At 43.1% G+C, this 23,894-nt stretch overlaps 2 protein-coding genes across 4 annotated transcripts in view; both read right to left on the bottom strand.

Annotated features, from left to right (window-relative positions):
* The window catches only part of TMF1 (TATA element modulatory factor 1), a 36,832-nt gene extending 21,176 nt beyond the window's left edge, over positions 1-15,656 (bottom strand). Inside the window, exons 1-5 of one of the 2 annotated variants that reach the window (XM_018555431.1) lie at positions 15,362-15,656; positions 10,527-11,719; positions 5,583-5,686; positions 4,152-4,278; positions 3,650-3,755 (exon numbers count right to left, since the gene is read on the bottom strand). In XM_018555431.1, the coding sequence (XP_018410933.1) occupies positions 3,650-3,755; positions 4,152-4,278; positions 5,583-5,686; positions 10,527-11,719; positions 15,362-15,503 (1,672 nt within the window). In that variant the 5' untranslated portion in view covers positions 15,504-15,656. Of the gene's footprint in view, positions 1-3,649; positions 3,756-4,151; positions 4,279-5,582; positions 5,687-10,526; positions 11,720-15,338 lie in introns of both variants that reach the window. The other variant, XM_018555433.1, reaches the window with a different exon arrangement.
* A 5,005-nt stretch (positions 15,657-20,661) lies between these two features.
* Positions 20,662-23,894, bottom strand: part of UBA3 (ubiquitin like modifier activating enzyme 3) — a 34,231-nt gene continuing 30,998 nt past the window's right edge. For both annotated transcript variants that reach the window (XM_018555435.1, XM_018555434.1), the window contains 4 exons: positions 23,393-23,493; positions 22,424-22,487; positions 22,204-22,258; positions 20,662-21,052 (listed from right to left, as the gene is read on the bottom strand). In XM_018555435.1, the coding sequence (XP_018410937.1) occupies positions 20,964-21,052; positions 22,204-22,258; positions 22,424-22,487; positions 23,393-23,493 (309 nt within the window). In that variant the 3' untranslated portion in view covers positions 20,662-20,963. The remainder of the gene's footprint in view (positions 21,053-22,203; positions 22,259-22,423; positions 22,488-23,392; positions 23,494-23,894) is intronic.

The following is a 23,894-nucleotide window of genomic DNA, read 5'->3' on the forward strand; positions in this document are numbered from 1 at the left end:
GAGCCAAGACCCTTTAATCTAATAACAAGTAGACTGGCCAATCGTAGAGAGGGGTGTGGAGTTGTAAAGAGGGTCTTGGAAACCCTCCAATCTCCAGTAGGCCTTGGGAGGCAACCAATGGGAGACTTGTCATGCATCCCTATGGACACGAGGGGTATATTAATAACTGGAAAAAACAGCTTGGCCTCTTTTCACCAGGATGGGGCCTCATGTGACGATTAATGGGTAACTATACATATAATCTTTCCCCCACTTAACTGTATGTCTGTTTGTCGGTTAGATACCAATGTCTGGGTATTTGGCATGTTTAAATCTTTTCTTTGTATGTTGTAGTTAAATAGATTGTTGGTTCATTGTATTTAAGTCTTGATACTATATACCAATAAATTCTGTTATAAATCTCGTGGCCCAACAAAGTACTGATGGGGTGGTCATAATAATCTGGCCACTCAGTGTATAAAAGGGAAAAGTCAGAAACTGTTACCATACAGAGTTTATGTCACAAAGTATAGGTAATATGTATATAGTTTTATTTCCTGAGTTTTAAATATTTCGCCTGAGCTTGTAGTGAAATAAAGTCTTTGTTGTGTTTATCACTGTGGAGGGGAGTGGCAGGCCCAATGAATTGCAAATAGGGCTGATAATCAGGTTTTTCCTGAGCCAAGACCCTTTAATCTAATAACAAGTAGACTGGCCAATCGTAGAGAGGGGTGTGGAGTTGTAAAGAGGGTCTTGGAAACCCTCCAATCTCCAGTAGGCCTTGGGAGGCAACCAATGGGAGACTTGTCATGCATCCCTATGGACACGAGGGGTATATTAATAACTGGAAAAAACAGCTTGGCCTCTTTTCACCAGGATGGGGCCTCATGTGACGATTAATGGGTAACTATACATATAATCTTTCCCCCACTTAACTGTATGTCTGTTTGTCGGTTAGATACCAATGTCTGGGTATTTGGCATGTTTAAATCTTTTCTTTGTATGTTGTAGTTAAATAGATTGTTGGTTCATTGTATTTAAGTCTTGATACTATATACCAATAAATTCTGTTATTGTGTTGAGCTCAAAAATCTCATGAATGAATCCTTAGAATCTCAAACCTGTAAGTGTGAATGCTTATATAGCGGTTCATAACTTAAAATAGTAATTCAGGTAACAGAATTGAAATGGTACATTTAAGAAGACTCTGTGCCCAGACCACTCATTTCAACAAAAACTTCCCATAAGATTATATGTGCATTTAACACATTTTTTTATTATTATACAGGATTTATAAAGCATCAACAGTTTGTGCAGCACTTTACAAAACTTGATGTATGTTATTTACCTGGAAAAGCCTCCCGTGTGTAGATATTTTAAATTTATTACAGGTATTTATATAGTGCCCGACAATTTACGCAGTGCTTTAGATTCAATAGCCCCAAGACTTCAGCTGGGTGCTGCCATCTTGGATGTGACATCAGCAGCCCCAGCAGTGTTACTCAGGTGGCTTTCTATAGTATTCCCTTTTACTCCTCCCCCGGCAGTTACATCAAAGGTTATGTAGGGAGGTGAAGGGATGGGCAGAGGAGCTAGGCCAGCACAGAGACTAACAAGACAATTCCAGGAGGAGAGAGGGCTATGACAAGCAAGGAGAGAGGAGGCTGTGCTAGGGAATTGACTTTTCCTGGAGTGTTCACATTTTCTAGCAAGTTCCAAGGCACATTACAAGTGAATAAAACTGATCAATAACTGTATGATCACAATACCACTGATTGCTTAGTTCCTGATAATCTCCCTCCAGAGAGCGGTGAGTATATGCCACTGCTCCAGGCATGGTTTCATACCTCCCCTCTCCGTTCCTCCAGAGCTGACTGGAGGGACAGTTGGAGAGGGGGTGGAACAGCTGGCATTACCTCTATAGAGGCAGAGCCAGCTGTCAATCAGATGGCGGAGGTGGTTCCGACAATATTGTCAGTATCTTTCCCGGCTGTGGCACGGCTCTGCAATGTCAGCATATAGCGGAAAATAGCCCGCTATATGCTGTGTTTTGGGTCACAGAAGGACATTACTATATGTGCTCCTGTGACCCCAAAGAGAACTATGACAAAAAAGGTTGGGCCATAGTTGTCCTTTAACCCTTTCGCTGCCAAGGACGTACGTCGTACGGAGCTACAAAAGTGCTTCCAGCTGGCCAGCTCAGTACGTCGTACGGACCTGGCATTTACAGTTCTACTATAAGCTGATGGTCGCTTTAGCGACCATCAGCTTATAGTAGAACTGTTCAGCAGACTGTCCCCTTTAAATTAATAGCTGTCATTAGCTGATGACCGCTAATTTTAAAAATACCAAATATCAATGATATTTAACGATCCCTCTGTGCAGAGCAAACACCGGAGTGATTGTCTGATCACTCCGGTGTTTGTAAATAACTGGGGACACATAGTACTGTGTCCCCAGTTATGAATGAACAGGCTGCGATCTACATCACAGCCTGTTCATTGAAGAATTTATGAATGGGGACTAGCACTCACTACAGAGGCTCCTCCCCATTCAGAAACTAATGATAGTAAAATATTTTTACTATCATTAGTTTGTGAATGAATGAGAAGCCTCTGTACTGAGGCTTCTCATTCATTGAGTGCTGGGGCTGCAGAAAAAGAAATTGAGGACTTATGTCCTCAATTTCTTTTTCTATTTCAAAAGGGAAATGTCAGGGGTCTATTTAGACCCCAGAGATTTCACTGTAGCCCCCCCAACAGTAAAAAAAATAAATACAAAATTATTAAAAAATAAATAAAAAATGTAAAAAAAAAATAAAATAAAAAAATGTGTACAAAAAAAATAATAAAAAAAAGCACAACCCCTCCCTCCCCCCACATAACATACACATATTGAGGTGTACGCCATGCACATGCGCTGCAGTGCGTTGTTAGAACGCATCGCAGTGCATGATTTTTTTAATGTATTTTTTTCTTTAAAAAAAAATTAAATTAACTGTGGCAGCGCATGGCAAAGCTTTGTGACGCATTGCCATGCGTTGTGATCTTTGTGTTGCAATAAATATACGCCTGTATCATTTTATCACAACACAAACACCAACACAGCGTGAAAACAATTTTTTAACATAAGTTCCTTTTTTACAGTTTTGCGTACCGTAATTTTTTTACCTTTTCGCAAAAAGGCGCAATTTTAAATTTGCAAATATTTGTTATTTATTAACTCAATACAGTTTTATCTTTTAGATTTAGTCAGAAAATTATTATTTTTTGTGCGCTGATACTGATTTTAGTGTGTTTTATCAATTGAATTGTGTATTTTTATCGGTTTAATATTAATTTGAGAAACATTTGCGCAATTATCGCACGGCCTACAAATTTAGTATCACCATCTTTTTATTCTACCGGGCCTGCGCTTTCAGAAAATATATGGTTTGGGGGGTCTTTTACAAACGCTAGCAACGCAGCAGTTGAAAATCAAATCAATGGGAAAAAATTGCAGAAAATTCAAAAATGGCTTGGCCAGCTGATTTGAAAAATGTTCCGGAGGGCTTGGCAGCGAAAGGGTTAAAATATTTGATATTTAAACTTGGTGACAAGGTCTCTTTAAGAGACATAAGACCCCAATGGATAAGTAAATCTAATCATTTAAAATAAAACACTTAACTCACCTTCTTCCAGGAGACCTTGAATTTGCTCATCCTTCTCTCTCATTATCTCCGCCGTTTCACTGGAGTTTAGCCGCGTGGCCAGCTCCTCCTTCACAGTTTTTACTTCCTGAGAATTCCATCAAACAACAAGTTTAAAATGCAAATCAAAAATTTGATCTCTTGCTACTGAGATTTTATCACTTGCTGGCTGTCAACTCATTTGTAGCCCACAAAAATCATTGTGCTCCCAATGATATGACTGTCAACAAGCATCTAAGCTGCTTATTGGAGAGAAATGAAAATTGGCATTGAGGCTCTTAGCATTGGTGTTCAGAGAACCCAAAATCAGCCTGGTCCACAACCCCAGAGGGAGAGAGGACATGTTTTTGCTTAGAGTCCATTCACTGAAGTTCTGTGCTAATATAATGGAAATCTGCACGCAATGTACATAAAGCCGTATTAGTCATTGAATACTTTCTTTTTTGCCAGCAGTTACCATTTATTTGGTTGATAACTCATATACCTTTTTTGCGGTATCTCGTTCTTTACATGCTAGCTGTGCCCTCCTCTCAGCTTCCGCAATTCGATGCGTGAACTCGTCTTTCAACAAGGAAATGCTGTGGCTTTCCTCCTTAACTCTGACCAGTTCACTGCAAGTCAAGATAAGGGAAGAAAATGAGTGAATTCCTGAATAGGTAAATTGGCAGTGTCTCTTTGAAGTCCAACAGTAGACAACCATATTTATTTGCAATGATCCACACACACATACCCCTATGCAGTCTTTCTTTGTTTTTTTTATACTTACCTTTTCCAGAAATCAAAGAAATTGTCTTTTTGGCCCCTGTAATGCCATTAAATGGGCTGTAAGATATTGATACAGGGCAACCTTTAGGATCCTTCCTTCCGACATAGGGCAGCCGCTGGACTACAACTGCCATGAGCCCCTTGTATATAGACAGTTGGTGGGTAGGCCCACTGGAACTATAGCCGTTGCTGTGAGCATTGAGGAGAACGCAGCAGCAGTCAGCAGTGACAACACTGACAGGCCACCTACTCAACATGTGTTTTAAAGCAGCACTGTAGTCCTTATGTCCATGATGTTGAGCAAGGTGACAATGCTGCAGTGATTTTACTGCAGGGTTTTTAGTATTGTCATCCTGTTCTAGAAAGAACTATCCACTGGCAGGATCACTACATATTTGTGTCAGAACATGATGCAGTTTTCTGTATTTTTTTTTAAGTCCAATTGAACTTTTAGGTTAAACCAGCTAAATACATTCTAGGTGCATTACAACAGCACACAACCTAAGTAGAAAAGCCTGTCCCCTGCCAGCATGCCGCAGGAAGGAACCATACTCTCTATGTTCAAGCAGTGGTCTGCAGAGGATGAATACACCCCTGTGAGTACAGTCTCCAATCAGCAGGAAGCTGACGGTCTGGCTCTCCAATCAGCAGGAAGCTCTCCAATCAGCAGGGAGCTGTAGGTTTGGCTCAGTAGGTGGGCATGTAATTGGAGCTCTCCAATCAGCAGGGAGCTGTAGGTCTGGCTCAGTAGGTGGGCATGTGAACCTCTGCAGAGAGACCACCAAAGGTCCTTCTCTGCAGCATGCTGATGGTAAAAGGCCTTTCTACACAGGCTGTGGCTGCTTTCTAAAGAACATGGACTGTTAGACATTGCACACTGTTTTCATGTACCTAGAATGGATTTAGCTGATTCGAACATAAAGTTCAGTTGGGCTGTTACATTGTCTCACCGAACATTAGGTCCATTTATAAAACTCTGTCATTCCTAAAGAACTTCTGCACAAAACTTTGCCCAAAATTGTTGGCTAATGAAACAAACTCATTTGTATCCTTTACGACTTTGTCCATCATATATTTTGTGATGCATTGCACAGATTTTAAAACAGTTGTGAGCACAAAACAAAGAGCAATATTCCCGACATTCACTCACTCTCTGAGATTGTCGAGTGTTTCTTCCAGAAGTGCTTTTTCTTTGCTGACGGATAACAGTTGTATCTCCCTCTTGTCCAGCCGCGTTGTAAGTTCATCGATGATCTAAAAAGGCACAAAGAATCGAGTTAAAAAAATTATTTTTTTTATAAACAGAACAATAAAAACATATTTAATTTTTTTTAAATTACGTTTATTAGTACGCACATAACAGATAAACAAAACCTAATATGAACAGAATTCAATGATTGAAGACATCATGTAAAAGTAGAATACAAATCAATTCCAGAAAATATACACTATGGCACGTACTTCAAAACAGAGAAAAAACCTGACCACGCCCACAAAAGAAAGCAGCGTACATAAATCATCCCAAGTCTCAGACGCTGCCCCACAACCATGACAGCACATAGGGGGGCTGCACCCAACAGTATTGGACATGGGAAGTTAAATTGATACCATGTTACACTCAGGGCCTCCCTACCCCAAGATGGTGACCCGATAGCAATAGTCAGATGTAAAAAACAGATTTTTTTTGTACTCGCTGTAAAAATAAAAAAATAATAATAATTCTTCGGTGGACACATAGGTCCAATAAACAGCATTGGTTCATTTTAAATTCAATTTACATTTAGGACAACTGTCCTAATACTAGCTTCATATATTTCCCTGCACAGCAAGGCTCATACTAGAGGAGAGAGCAGCAGCACTTGGAGCCAATCAGACAATACTGCAGTGCTATCGTTCTAATATTGCAAACATGCTTACTTGGGGAGGAGAGCACTTATAACTTTTGTCACTGCTTTTCATTGCCCAATCTGCTGGGTGGGGGTGCTTTCCTGACCATGTTGTGCTGCTCATCTGCACTGGATGTCAGGGACCTGGCTATGCAGTGTGGAAGGGTGCCACTAGTTAAATACAATTACAGGTTATGTCAACTGTGTATTATTCTGATTTCTTTTCATCATGAAATGCACAAACATATAAAAAGAAAAATATGAGTGCAACTTTTACTTGCAATAATTAGAACTCATAATGTGCGCACCAATTTCCCTCCATTTCTTGGAAATAATAACAGTGATTTGGTAAAAATCAGGGTCACCTGTTTTCCATAATCTTTCACAAATTCACTGCTGTAAATTCTATACAGAAAACGCTGCAGGCACTGCCCAGTAGACATCTGCATGCAAGGTCCCATCTGCTTGTAACTTCAACGTGGCAACCCAGTTATGTCACATCTCAGGACAAGCTTCAGGAAGCTGACAAATAACTATTAAACTGCGCACAGTAATACCGGCCGTACACAGATTCATTTCGCATCCATATATCTTTTTCTTTTGTTAGGGAATTTTTGATTACATATTGATTATTTTCCATCAAGGATGTCAGCAGTGTTCTGCTGGAATAGGGGCTCCTGTGGGGTGAAAAGGAGGTTTCTGATGTGAAGGAGGAAACTCCATGTCGTCTTTTTTTTTGTCTTGTTTTTGCCTAGACCCAAAAAACATTCTATATTTTCTGAAAGCAAAGCTCGTGTAGAATGAAATGGCGGCAGTTGCAAATTTTTACATCATGCGATATTAGCGCAACTCTTTAATCACACCCAAAAAGTTTGTGAAAAAATGCACTTAAGTTAATTTTTAGAGCTGCAGCTAACGATTATTTTCAAAATCGATTAGTTAGCCGATTATTAGGTTCGATTAATCGGTTAATCGGATAAACAAATAGTGCCCAAAAACACAGTATAATGCCCATTTTGTTTTTAAAATACAACAGATGATGTTATGACGAGTAAATAGATACCCAACATGTCCAGGTTAAAATTGTATGCGTCCGTGAAACGGCAAAAATACGGTACCCCAAATTCTCCATAGGTGACGCTTTAAAAGCCCCCACAGGTCATCAGTTTAGCGATACGGATAAATATTGGCCCTAGAATTATTGCTCTCACTCTGGCGTGCGTGGCCGATACCCAACATATGTAGCGCAATTGTCGCTTTCGTACGTAGGTGCACCTGACGCATGAAGTGATGCAATCAGCGTCGCTCCTGGTCCCATTCAGCAGGGAGGAGATCTGCAAACGGATGTTCGCTGGTCTTCTCCCCAGCTTCCCGCTGACACACGAGAAGCCGGTCGCGGCCACTCCCCCTGTAAAAATCAACAATGAAAAGTAGTTCCAAAATGTATGTGGAAAGAAAAAAAAGTTAGATTTTTACTCCCCTTACCCCCATCTTCTGACCTCAGTGCCCAAGCAATGATGACACCCCTTTATTTCCGGTGAGATCCTGGGAAATACAAAGCACCCGAATTCTTGCAGGAAGCTGCCCTTACAATGGATTGCAATGTCTTCTCACAAGATTTCACGTGCGCTGTATTCCCCAGGAATCTTCCCAGAAAGACGATGCAGAAGATGGGGTAATGTTAGTCTAACAGACATTTTTCTTTACAGGTTCATTTTGGAACTACTTATCCGGGCCCCGGATTTTATATGTGGACCTTGTATTGTACTTCAAGGTCTGTCATTTCTACCAGAAGAGTTATATTACCCTAGACCTTTCACCCAACTTCTAATTACACGTCATTCTGAAAAGCCAGTATTAAGAAACAAGAGTGGTGAAAACATTTGTGGGTTTAATACATTTTCTGCATACTAAGGGTTCGTTCACACCATAGGCAGTGCATTCGGGTCAGAATCGGACCGGAACGCACTGCCCGCATTGCACCCAGCTCACTTTTTTGACGGGCTGGAGGGGGAGTGGCGGGCCATTGAAGTGAATGGCACCGTAGCCACGCCCTGCGGCCGCAATGCGATTGCCCGCACGGGATCGCAGGGCACATTGTGCCAGCAGTGCTTTCCGGTGCGATCAAAATAGTGCTAGCAGCATTTTGATTGCACTGCAGGCACAATGTGCCTTGCGATCCCGTGTGGGCGATCGCATTGCGGCCGCAGGGCGTGGCTGAGGTGCCATTCACTTCAATGGCCCGCCACTCCCCTCCAGCACGGCAAAAAAGTGAGCTAGCCTCATTGCAGGCAGTGTGTTCCGGTACGATTCTCACCCGAACGCACTGCCTATGGTGTGAACGAACCCTCATTCTTCATTGTCTGCATACCAGGTAAGGGGCAAGAAAGGTTTGAGGTATGCAAGAAATTAGTCCCAATGGGCATTTGTCCCTAGTACAGGAAGACACATGCTGTAATAATAATCTAACAGAGGTTCTAACCCTTTCCATTTTACTGAGAAAAAGAAAAAAAAAAAAAAAAGGAGTGGACCTTACCCCTAAAACAAAAAATAAAATAAAAAAAGCTCCCATAAAAGAAGACGCTCACACACCTTAAAAGGCCTCATCTACACCTGCGATTAGAGCCCATTCTCAATTCCATTGACAGGAATCTATACTCAAAGTAAGAATCATTCCATACAACACACTTCTAGGTGTGTCAGATTCCTACAGCCCCCTCTGTGTTCGATAGTTATCACACAAACCTACATAACTATAGGACGTAGGTACTGGTTGGGGGGGCCCACAAAATGTGGTGGGAGGTACAGACAGTGTATCAGATATGAAGATCCTTTGCACATCAAAAGGAGAAAAGGTTCTAAGAACAGGCTGTGAGGCAGGTAGGAGTCATTCACTCCAGTGCCTAATCCAAATTCTAGCGAAAGGAATCTGTGGATTCCTGCAGCCAGAATGACAGTTTGGTGTGAATAGTTGCTGCTGATCAGCCTAAACAATGCAATGGCAGACTGACAGCGGCTGCAGCTTTTCGGATGTAATCAAACACCACCAATTACCTGTGGTTAGGTACAGATGATCATCGCTGAACGCAGTGAACAGATACAACCACCATCAGTCTGTCATTGCTTTGTACAGACTGATCAACAGCAGCAATTCACACCCACACCTGTCATTCTGGCTGCAGGAATCCACAGATACCTACCACTGGAATGTGAAATAGGCCCTAATGGCAGGTGTAAATAGAGCCTAACTGCCCCACAGCCTGTTCTTAGAACCTTCACTCCATTGCTCAGCAAAGGATCTTCATATCTGACACACTGCCTGCGTCTCTCACATTTTGTGTCCTCCCACCTGGCCGGAGCCTTCATCCTCTAACTATGCAGGTCGGCCAGATAACTACAGTTGCAGAGGGAGATGTAGCAACCCGACATGCCTGACGTCTATTGTATATAAAGCTCCTGCCTTACTTTGGAGTATAGGCTTCTACATTCTGTAATTCCTCCCTCTGCCATGCATCACTACAGGACAGAGGTACTAGTGGGAGGAACCAAAAAAATGCAGCAGGAGATTCAAGCATTCAAAACACTAGTGTAATGTGCAACGATCCTTCGGAAGGCATTACCCATGAATGTATTAAAGAGTCTACAAATGGGCGACGGGACAGCTGAGTCGGAAAAGTCTTCTTTGACAGAAGCATTTTTTTTTTGTTCTGCCTTTTTAGAGACAGGGTCACTTAAAAAAAAATAAAACGCACATGAGCTGGTATTTAAAGTGACATTAAACCCTCAGATTTTTGAACATAAAACAATAGTGTAATTTGTGCCTTACTGTAATCCATGGTAGTTTCCCTTCTCTTTGCTGCTCTTCCTTTTAAATCTGTATCTGTTCTCATGCTGGGCAGAACTTCTGTTTTGCAGCAGACTGCCTTGTCTCTGAAATGGATACATGGTGTCTGTGTGAAGGTTCACAACCTGAGCCAGCACTACAGGAAGAGGCACTCAGCTGCAAATGGAAGTTCTGCCCAGCATGAGACGAGATACGGATTTAAAAGGAAGAGCAGCAAAGAGAAGGGAAACTACCATGGATTACAGCAAGGTGCACATTACAGTATTGGCTTATGTTAAAAAATCTGAGGGTTTAATGTCACTTTAAGTGTTATTACCAGCAAACAGTACAGCACAACAACAACCTATTATTTTTGCTTTATTACCTTATGCATATCTTCCACAGAGTACTCAACCTTTGGCTTGCTGCTATTGTCTTGCAGCTCAGCTGACATTTTCTGCTCGGCTGCCTCTGTCTCATGTGCTTGGAGTGCGGTGACAAGGAGATCCGGCTGTTCTGAATTCACAGGAGTTGCACATCTTCCACTCTCCTCCATCTCTATATCATCACTAGAGTGCACAAGTACTGTTTCATTAACTTCCTCATCGGTTTTGCTCTCTGTGGAGTCGGTGACGTCCAGGCTCGGGGGGGAAGAGCTTACTGCCATGGCGACCAGTGTGCACCCTCTGCCCGACAGCTCGTCATCAGAGTTGATTTCGCTTATGCTGCGACTGTCCAGAGATTGCACGCTGAAAGAGTCTATTCTTTCAAAGGCGTCAGAGGAAGAACAACTCTCTGTGAGTTTCTGAAACTCATCCAAACGACCGTATTCAACCGAAGGAGATAAAAGCTGGAAGGAATTCTGCATTAAGTTGAGGTTGCCCTTGGAATCGCCCACCTCTTGCCTGGAGCTGACAGAGCTCTCGCTGATCACACTGTCATGGTCCAATACCTCAATGTCACTAGTTGTTGAGGTGCCGGAGGAGAAGTTGCTAACGGGGGGAGATGGAGTGTTGCTCTGCCTATCTTCAAGTTTTTGGTCTTTTAGATCTAATGCATTGTCCTTTGTTTCTGGTGAAGCCACTGAACTGTTAGGCTCCTCTCCCGTTTTGGGCTCCAAGTGATCTTTAACACTTTCAGGATCCCCACCAGAGTCCTGGTTGGTTATTTCAGGGTCACATTTCTCCTCTGATAAATCCTCTGACTTCACCAGTATCAAGTCCTCTATAGATAAGTCAACTTGTTCCAGACTTTGGGTTGGGCTTGTCTGTTGCGACCGCTCATTATCTGGAGCATTTTCCTGCCCGACTTTGTCTACAGGCTCGGGTGATGTCTGTTTTACCTCTTCTTTCGGTCTTTGAGATTTGGCGGGGGGTGTGGACACCACAGAACTAACCGTTCCCGGGTTAACCTCTGATGAGGTGAGAAAGGCACTGAAAAAATTCTCAGATTCATCCACTACAGTTCTTCTGACCGGCTTGGTGATGGCCGTCGGCGTCAAAACTACTTGTGTTTGGCTTTCTTCTAAATTTCCTCCCCAGTTAGAATTCTCCCAGCTCCCCTTAAGCGAATTGGTCCCTGAGCATAAAAAACAAACAAGTGTTAATACCTGTTAATCAGAGCGTGACTGTTTTATATGATGCCCTTTCACAGTAGAAAAAAAATGTACAGGTTTTATTTCTACTTTCTTGTTCTGCAATCACTATATCCTGGAATATACACCGACTCTTAAATATTAATGCACAGAATGTCTTCTGTTACAGAAATAGCCATGAAGGCAACCAATGCCCCCTAGTTATAAGATGCAAAGACTCTACAAAATATTAAAAATAGTTTGCATTATTAAGGTTCATTAGGAAATATAAAATAGCTCAAAAGTACACCCATATCCAACTTATAATGCACATCTAGTCTGCTTCAATAAACTAAAGCCTCATTCACTCTGGGCGCTGGCAGGGGGGTCGGCACTGTGTCCCCTCAGATCCCCACTGCCTCTGCCGATACAGGTGAGGGAGAGCAGCGGAGCCACACCGCTGGGCACCGACTGCAGGGGTCTGTGCCCCCTTTGATCCCTACTGGGAGAAACACTGGCTCCCAGCACAGAGAAGAGAAGCAGGGGAGCCAGACCAACTAATCGATAATCAGAATCGTTGACAACAATTCTGATTATCGATTAGTTGATTCAGCCCTAAGTGGTATCATTTAGAATTTGCGTTTACATGCAGTCAGATACATTTGAATTCTGTATATTCAGGATCCGATTAGAAACTTTAAATGTGGTTGGACAAAAGTAAACGCATGTAAACCCAATAAACATGGCTTCAAGCAGGAACATCTAAATGCAGGAAGAAATGATCTGAGAAGAATAAAAATTGTTTATACTTTCCAGATATCTTCTTCTAAAAGCTACATGCAGGAATGCCAGTGTGAATGAGGCCCAATAGATGATAAAACAGGATCAAGTGCCTCTTATTTATTTTTCCTGCAGAAAAAGTTCTTAGCCCAATTATGATAAAATATTAGAGAGCTAAAAACACATAAATATGTAATCGATATAACAACATAGCATTGGTCATGTGGTTCCCTTTAAAAAGGGGCAGATGCCAGCCAGTCACTATTTAGCCAGCTTTTTCTAGGGAAGACATTTATAATAGAAAGGAGAGATTGTATATTTTGTAATGTTAGGCCATGTCATGTCCTGCATTTTTCACCCTATTCATAAAATGCAGGTCGCAGTGCTTAAGGCCGCAAAGAGGAATGCGCGAGGAGAGGCTAATCAAATTACTTTGACAGCTCAAGTGACAGGGCTATCCTCTCAGGTTTTTGTAATGTCTTCCATTCAGAAGAACACAACATCCATGGCTTCGGTATATGTATGTGCATGCACCCTGACTGTGAGTAGGTGCACAAGCGTAGGTGCAGATAATGAGAAGCGATTTCTTTGCTACTTGTTTTTAAACTTTGGATTGTAGTTCCTAACTTCTAAAAAAGGACATAGTAACGGGCTACACCATTTACAAGTCTATTGAGATTGTTAACATGCGTTTCCCTGCTGCCTGTCTTTGTGAAAACTGATCTTGGAGACAGTGTGTCAAGTCAAACAGTTGACTGGGCAAGAACTATTAGACCTCGGGTGACCTCTGACCATCAAAGTGTCATCGAAAGTGCCAGGTTCAAACCAAATACAGCTAAATAAAGTGATTAATATCTTTCCTAAGTAAGTAAAGAAAAATGAGAATTTAACATGTACTGTATTTCTAGTGAAAACTTTAACATTAACTCTTATTTTCTTCTCCACTATTCTGGTGACAGCTGCAAAATTTTGGATATCTCATTTCTGTTTCTGTCTGAAAACGCGACAGAGGTTTTGGCATTTTTCTAACTGTACACTGACTGCTGCTGGGGCAAAGTAATTGTGTGTCATCTGTGGCCAACCAATGAAGCAGACAGAAAACGCTGAAGATGAAATAAAATGAAGTCAAGGGGCAGTGGGGACACTGCCTGACTGGAAAAGGGCTCTCTGGAAGGCAGGTCTGCAGGCTGATTTCGAAGATAATATTAACCCCCTAACACCCCCCTCTAACTGGTCACAGTCTTAAAAAAACCCTATCTACTTACCTAAAGCTACAGTCACATGACACTCCAGTACCAAGTCTTCTATCTTCCTTTGGTTACATTAAGTGTGGTTTCTTCTTCACGTGTCCACGTCACTGCCTGCAAGAAGAGGACATTTCCTATTGGCTGTCCAGCAGCAGAGTCCTTTAAAGGATCCAGAAGAGGAGTGACATCAAAGCAAGAGGACTGTTGTGGACCGACCAAGTCAGAATCATCTGCCTTGCTGGATCAGTGGTCCCCGACACCAAGAAAGGGCACGGGTGGGGAGTATACCTTGCTCCTCCAGGCAAAGAAAAAAAAATGGTTGGGGAAAAAGTGTGTGTGTGGGGGGGGGGGGGGGGTTTTTGTGAGGTTTTTGATGCCTTGCTGGATCAGTGGTCCCCGACACCAAGAAAGGGCACGGGTGGGGAGTATACCTTGCTCCGCCAGGAAAAGAAAAAAAAATGGTTGGGGAAAAAGTGTGTGTGTGGGGGGGGGGGAAGTGTATTGATAGGATCTTGGAACGGGATTTAAAAGTGGTAGTAAACCATCAACATTAGGGATGCACCGATACCGATTTTTCAGTATGAGTACCGATACTCAGGAAGCAGGGTCATTACTCGTTGCCCAGATTCCTCTGACCGGAAGTTCTGGTATCGGGTAAGGTATTGGAGCATTTAGGTGAGTAAGAGTACTCTCCCAAAATACTCGGTATCGGCACCAATACTAGTATCGGTCCATCCCTAATCAACATGGGAACAGAGGGCCCCCTGCCAGGAGGTGTTTGCCATAATGTGCTAGTATCCACAGCATTATGGCTGACTTACCTTGTAGGCGATCCCCCTCCAGCGCTGCAATGTCAGTGCTCTTTTCCACCACCGGAGCTTCTATCTTTATGCAGTCTTCTTCCAGGTTCAGCGTCTTTAGCCTTTCAATTGACCAGGCCGGGATGAGATAACTCCTATACATGCACATGGGAGTTACTTTATTTTGGCATGGGACCATTCCGAGCTTGTGCATTGACCTGCAGGTGCCTGTCCCAGTGCACACAATCGCTGACAGGCAGGGAGGAATGATTTATGATAGAAGGGACATAAAGAGTCTCTTCTTACATAAAAACCATATCTGTCAGTGTTTTTAATTTAATTTTACCTTTATTCCACTTGTATGCTGTACCTATTTCCACATTTTGGGAAGAGCTCTGGGGTCCCCAAAAAAGTACAGTTTAAAGATAGTAGCCAAAGGCCAACGGTGTCCTGTTCACTTTAATGCCCAGCTCCAGGGTTTTACAGTATTCCAAATTCTTGGCGATGGGCATGAGTCTCCATTTAGCACCTGCGTGTAGAACCCTCCCACAGGATGAGAAGGGTGAGCAGTCAGGAAAAGTACATTACAGTGCAGATGATTACATTTATGTAGCGCCAACATATTCCGCAGCGCTGTACAATCATTTAGACCAGACAAGAAACACTGACAAGCATCATTGACATACAGAAGCAGTAGGTGAGGAAGACCCTGCCCAGCAAAAATCAGGAAGCACATTATAATGTCCACATTGACAGGGAGTGAGGGAAGGGGCGCCAGCTAAGGCTGCCATGGTAACAGTATGTGGAAGAGATGGCCTACCTTCCTGGAAGGGCGTGATAATGGAGTCAGCCCAGGCAGTCTCGTCCTCCTTGATGTCCAGCACCCGGTCTATGGACTTCTGCGCCTGGGACAACGCCTGCTTGGCGAAGGTGGATAGATGCGAGGCGTTGAACCAGCTCATAGTGCCGGCCTGCCTCCCCTCCTGCTCCGCCACCTTCTCTCCCCGCTAGCCGACCCGCTTCCACTTCCCGAACACGTAGCAGTAAACAAATCCCGACTTGACGTCATCACACGGCGACACTGACAGACGTCCCTGCGGGAGCTCACGTGACTGCAGGGGGAGCCCGGCTGAGAACATGTGACCTGTCAGTGTCAGAGAGGATTCCAGGCTCTGTGCGAGTCTGCGCTGATGAGAAGTTGTCACTGCTGCTTTCTGTCAGCAGCCACTTGCCAAATGTGACACCGCAGAGGAGAGCTATTCATTAAACTCAATTTTTTCTTCTTTTAAAAGGAAATCTAATGAAACATGGCTGCCATCGCTGAGAATGCTAGTTTCCTAGCTGTCAGGCTGATCCCAAGACTTACCAGACTTGTGTATTGACCTTAGGGCTGCAACAACTAATCGACATAATCGATTATAATCGATTATTGAAAAAGTTGTGAACTTTTTCAATAATCGATTAATCACTCCTCTCCTGATAATACCAGCTCATTGGCTGCCATTGGCTTCAGTATTTTCAACAACATTGGATGGCAATGCAGAGATCAAGTTTTAACTTCACTAATCTGAATTCTTGTTCCAGGTTATATAGTCTCCAGGGGCAACCAAACAAAGTATATTTCCACTTTTGCAGCTGAATTGGTATAGCACCTGTTTTATATTTGTTACATGTTCCCATTTACATTGCATAAGCTTAAAAAAAAAAACAAAAAGCTTCTTATAGTTTAAAGAAGAACTCCGAGTAGAATAAAACGTAACCCTTGCAGTGGGGCTATCCCAGCGCAGCAAGGGTTAGGTGCTTGCTTTCATTTAGGGTCTAAAACAGGGCTAGCCAAACTCCGGCCTCCCCAGCTGTGGTGGAACTACAAATCCCATGAGGCATTGCAAGATTCTCACAGCCACGACTCCCGGAGAGAGATGCATCATGTGATTTGTAGTTTCCCCACAGCTGGAGGGCTGGAGTTTGGCTACCCCTGGTCTAAAACAACAAAGTAAAACTCACCTTGTCCCTGCTGCCTCTCTTTCCCCCCTCCGTTCCGAACATGGTGATGCCATGTGCCTTGGTGCCCTCATGGCTAATACGTTGTATTAGATGTGATAACAGTGGCGTCCCCAGTCGTGGTGTCACCCAGAACAGCCACCGGATGACACCCCGTTGGGATGTTATCGCTCATGCGCATGATGTAATCGCACACGTGCGTAATGAAGTAATGCGCACTTTGCTGGCGCCCATCTTGCCGCTGGGTCCCCTTCTCTCTCGTGCAACTGTCGGGCTCTCAGTCCATGACCGAGTGCCTGACTTTTCAGAGGAGGTAACATCAAAATGACGGTCACTCATTTTGGTGTCACATGGTGCGGACCGCACACCTCTTGTGAGGACACTGCGTGGTGACTCACGGGTCCTTAGACGGCCAGGGCAGAAGGGGAGAGGTTGTAGGGACCAATCTAGCAGCTGGGCAGGACTGAGGTTCAAGTGAGTATATCTTTATTATTTTAGACCCTGGACAAAAATGTGCACTTAACCCTTGCAGTATGGGGGTGGCCCCACACAAACATATAAAGAGGGTTTTCTCAAATTTGACTGCAAAAGTGGAAATACACTAAGTCCTCCAGCTGCAGTAAAACTACAAATCCTATCATGTCTCTGTAAGTCATGTCCGTGGTTGCCAGAGTCTTGCAATGCCTTTTGGGATTTTTAGTTTTACCATAGCTGGGTGAAACTACAAATCCCATTAGGCATTGCAAGAAACACAGCAATAATAATAAAACAAGAACCTCACACAGGTTCCAGGCACTCCTCACGTTACTAATACACTATAACAGGGCTCAAAATTTCAAGTCCTGAGCTACTAGCCAGGCCTTAAGAGTTACTCGCCACCAGTTACCCCACCTAACCCCAACCCTGCCTCGGCCTTAACTCCGCCCCTAAACCCACCCTCTTAAATTATCTTATGAAATTACACTTTTAAATGTTGAAGGCAGAATAAAGTTACAAAAATAAATATTAACAACAACAATATTAAGATAAAGCAATGTAAACATTGCGGCCCTCCACATCCCCACATATAAAATAAATACCGTCCCCCCTGTTCTCTGCCCCCCCACATAGAAAATAATACCCACCCCCTGTTCTCTGCCCCATGCGGTTATACTGGCCCCTTAGCGGCCACCCACGTGACATACATTGACACTCAGCAGGAGTCAAGGACACAGCCAGGATCCACAAGACACTAGGATTTTGTTGAAATTCCAGAAGAGTCACATGGAATCTGGGATGGTTGGAAGGTATGGCTTCATCCTACCTGGTGCAGCATTTTTTAGAACATAAAACAGGTACTTTTCTGATGCACACCATCCCAGGTACAGCACAATGTTCATACGCTTAGTACTCACTCCCTGCTTTGCTTGCAGACAAATGTAGTAGAGCCGCTTTAAAAAATAATGGCAGTGTATGGCTGTGCACAGGGCAGGGTCGGGAATATATCCATCACTGCTGGCATCTACCCAAGCCTTTATAGCTCCTCCGCTTGGCCTTTTAGAATTGTCAGTTACATTGGTTTTCATCTGTTTGCTGTTGATCGCCCACAAGTAACAAGACTGACATCCACCCCTTAACATCACCGCCTTCTGGTGGTGGACGTGCAAAGGCCTTTTTAAAGGCTGATGAGCACTTCTCAAACTTTTGACTAAGATTAATTGTAGTATCCACTGCAGCCCCTAGGGGTGTCACTGCTACCATGCTAGGACTGTTGAGAACCACTTGTATCTATCTAAGCCAGTGGTTCTCAACCTGTGGGTCGCGCGACCCAAAAAAGTGGGTCCCCACATGACTTGTGCTGCTCTAGGTAAGAGGCTCCTCAGGCTCCTCCTAGCGCAGCAGTGTCAGTTCTCCTAGATGGCGTTGCAGCAGCAGTGGCCAGAGAGGATCAGAGAGAGGGGAGCAGGCAGGAGTGAGGGGAGGTATTCTGACTCCGATCGTTGTGATAGCGAAATATATCCCTTGCTGAGACCTCTATGCCTGGCCTATATAAGCAGATATACTCACTGCGGACAATCCTCGTCAGATAGCTGAACTCGTCAATACCGATTCATTCAAAAGGAGGTGTTTATTCTTTAACATCAGGTTACAGCAGATGATAGGAACAGCAGATGAACGGTTGTAGTATTGTGCGGTCAGAAAATGATGCCTTTCCTCCGTACTGTGCAGATTACCTGTGTGTCCTTGTTACATGTGGCTTTCAACTGTGGCCATGACACAGGAAGTACTGCACACAGGAAGAAGGGTGGGGCTACATACAGAGAGGAAATACATCGTAGACATCACAAAGAATCACAGAAAAACATGTACATTACAACAAAAGGCCACTAGATGGCAGCATAGGATAACACATGAATTTAGCTATGAGAAAATAGTTAGGCAAATCACACTATATAAATTCTAACCTATATAACAATGCTAATATTAACTGAGGCTATGCCTCTCATATTCTATGCCCCTATTGGGGCGGCACAGGAGGTGAATGCTTGATCCCCACAGAGCCCGCACTGGGCGCCAAAAGAGAGTCCCACTAGCCATCTGAGAGCCCGCATAGCCTCCCGGGAGCCCACACAGATACTAGTACTGGTGCATCCCTAAATGTTACGGTTGGGGGTCACCATAACTTGGCAAATGTTACCAAGGGGTCCCGGCCTTAGAAAGGTTGAGAACCACTGATCTAAGCCCTTAGGTCCTCGTAGGGTACCCTTCACTCGACCCAGTCGGATCATTTTTTAAATTCAGCTTCACCTGTTTGCTGATGTAGGGTGTGAGGCTTAGCCCCCACGAGGAACAAGACTACAGTCCACCCAACCCATCTTACATTGCTCCTAAAGAAGCTGTAGATTGTGACGGGGAAACAAAATGAAAGGCTCTTTGTTGCTGTATCACCTGATTGCACTAGCACAACTATGAAATGGGGAAGAAGTGTTGCTTTGAATAGTGTGTGGTCTTTGTAGAATCACTCTCTCTATGGAAATAACCCCATATTTTTTCCCTCCTTATGGTATTCTCCACCTTGTGAAGGTGCAATGGCTTGCACGCTGAAATGACCTATAGGCCCTATGCCTGCAGGAGTCTATCATAGGTACTTTAAAACACACACAGGGACCATGGGGAAGAAAAGTAGCCATTCTCCAGAAGGAAGGACAGTGTTAGCACCAATTTAGAGATGGTCTGAGTGATACATAAAGTTACATTCTTGTTAGAGGAAAACTATGGGGTGAGTGAATTAGTTATCCCCATAGATAGAGCCAACCTATGACACACTGTCACACGTCGGCTCTATTGATGATGAAGTAAGCAAAAACATACCGTCGGTCCGCTTATTTCCCGATCATCTCCCTGCAGAGAGCACTGCTGAGTCAAACCTATCAGAAAAGCTCACATTCACTGTTGATTGAAGAGCTCTGATTCAGCATAAATCATGTCAAACGTTTGCACAGAGACCTCAAAAGCAAAGGTACATCTCTTCAGCAGGCTGGCAGAGGACAGGTTTTTCTACTCTGTGGCTACTTTCTATAGTAGAGCTGTGTAAAACTTAGAACTGGAGGGATCGAAATACAAATTGTTTGACTGGTAAAACAGCTTCCTTATATTCATTTCATTTCTATGTAACAGTTTACCTGGAACTCAGATGTGAACACTACGTTTCCATGTTTAATCACTTGTGTATCTTTAATGACACAGCCCGTTTGCCTAAAATGGGGGATTTTTTTTTTAGAAAGTATTAATAAAAATAATTATTATTATTATACAGGATTTATATAGCGGCAATAGTTTGCGCAGCACATTACAATATAAGGAAGACATTACAATTAAAATACCATTCAAGACAAGATGGTAAGGAGGACCCTGCCCCTGAGAGCTTAAGCAGCTAAAGTGCACCTGATATGCATGCATGAAAGCTGCCATTGGGTCAGATACATGTGTCAGAGACTGCAGTCTATCAATGCGCTAGGACTTTGTGTCATCAGGAATGCATGCCCTGTGAGCTTTGTAATGCTGTGTAGCTCTTAGTGGACCCCTAGCTCAAGTATATCTGCAGACAAAATGGCTTCTTCGCTGACAGGTACTCTTTTATTAGATCAAAATACTGTACATTGATGATGTTTCTAAAAGTCTATTTAAAATGCTCTTGAGGGGGGGACCTTTAAAATATTTTCCCTTTCATAAATAATTGTTCGGTGAGGGCTATAATACACGAGCATTTTCATTTAGCCATATAAACTGGGTTGGAAACCAAACGCATAACTAGGTGTCAGCCGGCCACAGATTTCTTTTCCAATTTGGTCATCCTGCACATCCATATCAGTATCTGCTACTCAGTCCTGCAAGTATTTCTAACTAAAAGTGTTTTCATGGAATCTCCTGCTTCAGCACAACTAGGTGGTAAAATGAAGTTTAAATAGGACAGTTTGAGGGGTCGTGACATCGGCAACCGCAAGCTCCTGTCCGTCAACAAGGCCGAGTTCTAGAAAGAGAATGAAGAAGCAAAATTTCATAAGGTTACATTTGTAATGAGAATACAGGTGTAAATAACCAAAATGCTACATGCGCTCCGATCAGATAATGTTGTACAGAAACACCTAAAGGTTTGTCCACATACACTAATAGACAAAATTTACTCTAGTAAGTGTCTGAAAGGGTTAGTCCGTCATGTCCTGATATTAATTTTTTTGGTAGATCCCGGATAGGTAGGCCTCATCCACATGGGTGGATGGGAGCCCTAGTTGTACAGATCGGGTCCAACCCAGGAAGCCAGAGGTGCTGCTTACTGCTCCCAAAGAAGTCAAGGGATATACAGAGCTCTACAACGGTAGTTGCATACAGCCGTATATGCATATGGACATAATCCCTGGACAGATTTTGTTTCCAGGGATTTACATGTATACGCATATACTGTATGGCTGTATGCTAATGCACTGTATTCTCACGTACAGTTATAGCACCTCTGGCTTCACAAAGTGGGGAAGTACACCCGATTTTTATACCAAGGACTCCAATGCGCCCGTGTGCATGAGGTCTTAACTAGGGATGTACCGATACCGGTATTTCGGTATCGAGTACCGATATATTTTTTTTCCGGTACTCGTCGATACCGAGTACCGGAAATCCCATTTAGGAAGTAAAAAGTAGGGATGCCCCGATACCAAGTACTGTACTCAGTACAGATACTTTTCAAGCTCCAATACTAGAGAAAAATTCAAAAGTTAGGTGGCCCCTGTCATTCGTAAGGAGCACACGGAGCTCCTGGGATTTGTGCATCTCTGTTTTAATGTATGATTTTGTTTTTATAAATAAAGGGATGCACCCTTCCATTTTTGCAGGTACAAGTACTGATACTTGTCCAAGTCCTCACAGATACAAGTACTGATACATTTTTATTTATTGTCATGTGACAGTTTTTCTAAAACAATACAGACTAATGATTTCAGGACAGTGGTGGAGCACCAGAGCCAGGTCCCAGCTGCAACCCTAGTAGTTCTCATGAAAATGCCAAGTATCGGTACTGGTATCTGAAAAGTATCGGTGCATCCCTAGTAAAATGGGGCCAGGATCCTAGTGTTTAGCTTTTACTTGCCCCAAAATGAGCAGAATATTTGTAGTCAATTACAAATTTACCTTGTAAAGTCTTGCAAAGATTGGACCTCGTCCTTTCTTCTATAGACGATACAGTCTGGGGAGAGAAAGAAAAGGTTAATAAAAAAATAAAGCGACATCTACAGTTTTTTCACAAGTAAACTTATAAATGTATCCCGTCCTAAATAGTATTAAAACCAACAATTTCACACATGGGATTCTGTGTGTAGTCCAATGAGATCTCCTTTTACAATCCTCTTACCTGTAAATAAAGAGTCTTATTCTTCCCTTCTAGTGTTGCTGTGATGGCAGGAGATTTCATCTGTCTGCATAAAAAAAAGATTAATCAGAGATCAGACACCTAAAATAAGTAGCTGATACTTATATAAATATACTACTTGGCATATGTGCAGAAAGGTCTGGGTGGGAAAAGGTCAAGGGTGGGGTGGGGTCATTTTTTTTCAATAGACTTCAAACTTTAAATCTAAACTTTATTCTGCCTTATATTTTGCTTTTCAATGGTTCCTCTTTTTTCCCCCTTTAACATACAAATTTAATTTTTAAATACTTTTTGACCAAGTGATATTAGAACTAGATCTCTGTACTCAAGGCATGCAAATCATGACTGGTGGGAGTGGCCGGCAGTGGGCAGTACGTAGTTCCCTGCCACAGTACTCCTCTCAAGAGTCTTCAGCCCTGATGCAAGCAGTGGGCTGGCTCTGGAAGTAGTTATGCAAATATCAAAATGCATTGATGGGTGGATGTCAATCTGGAGGAGAGGGTGCTCCTAGGCAGGCTGTATTTGCATGCAGACCACCTTAGGTAACACCTGCATGTGATGCTGAGCCTCTATGATTGAAAGATCCGAAGTCCAATATTTATTATTTAAAAGGGGCGGGCCAGGACTGTAAGGCTGGGAAGGAAACATCTAGATGATGCTGGATGTCTCCCACCCCGCAAATGAGGCGAGTTCTGAATTGCTGCATTGTCTAATGTACACTTGTGATACGCTTACACTGTGCAGTGAAATCAGAGTAAATCGATTTTAGTACAGAAGAGGAGCCTGAACAATTTTGCATGACTGGAGTTCAGCTTTAAGGTCCTGGTCACATTACCAGCACAATAGCGAGCCTGGAGTTATGTTAATATCAGAAAGATGCTTTGTGCTAACATTTGAGTACATGCTCACTTTAATGTTTAAGGCTGATGTTCCTTTGAATGAGCCACTTACAATGAGGTATCATTCGTTAAATAATCCAAAACTTCTTGCAGTTTAGCAGAGGATGGAAATTCAATGTTCTGAGGGAGCTGACTACAAGCCGGGCAATTATCCTGTCCCAAAACACAGAAAACAAGTTCAAATAATGTAAATAAAATGTGTGAATTAATGGTACATTAACGTCTACAAAAATATGACACTGTTCACCATTTTCTTTTAGGGCAGAGACAGTCCATAAAAGGTTGGCACATCATTAACTCTGGGCAATTTTTTTATTTATTAACCCTTGCAATTGGGCTACCCCCGCACTAGGTTAACCTCTTGCCGTCCGCCCGTAGTAAAAAAACGGACGGACGGCACTGCAGCATCTGCGGGTTGCCGTCTCCAGACGGCAATTTTTTTCTGCTCGCGCGCGCCCCCTAGCGGGCACGCACGGGCAGAAAAGACCCGCTAAATGCACACACCCGTTACCGGGTGTTTCACATATAGGCGATCGGCGGGTCCATAGCCCGCC

Source organism: Nanorana parkeri, unplaced genomic scaffold (genome assembly GCF_000935625.1).
Source record: "Nanorana parkeri isolate BGI_ZX_2015 unplaced genomic scaffold, ASM93562v1 scaffold196, whole genome shotgun sequence".
NCBI lineage: Eukaryota > Metazoa > Chordata > Amphibia > Anura > Dicroglossidae > Nanorana > Nanorana parkeri.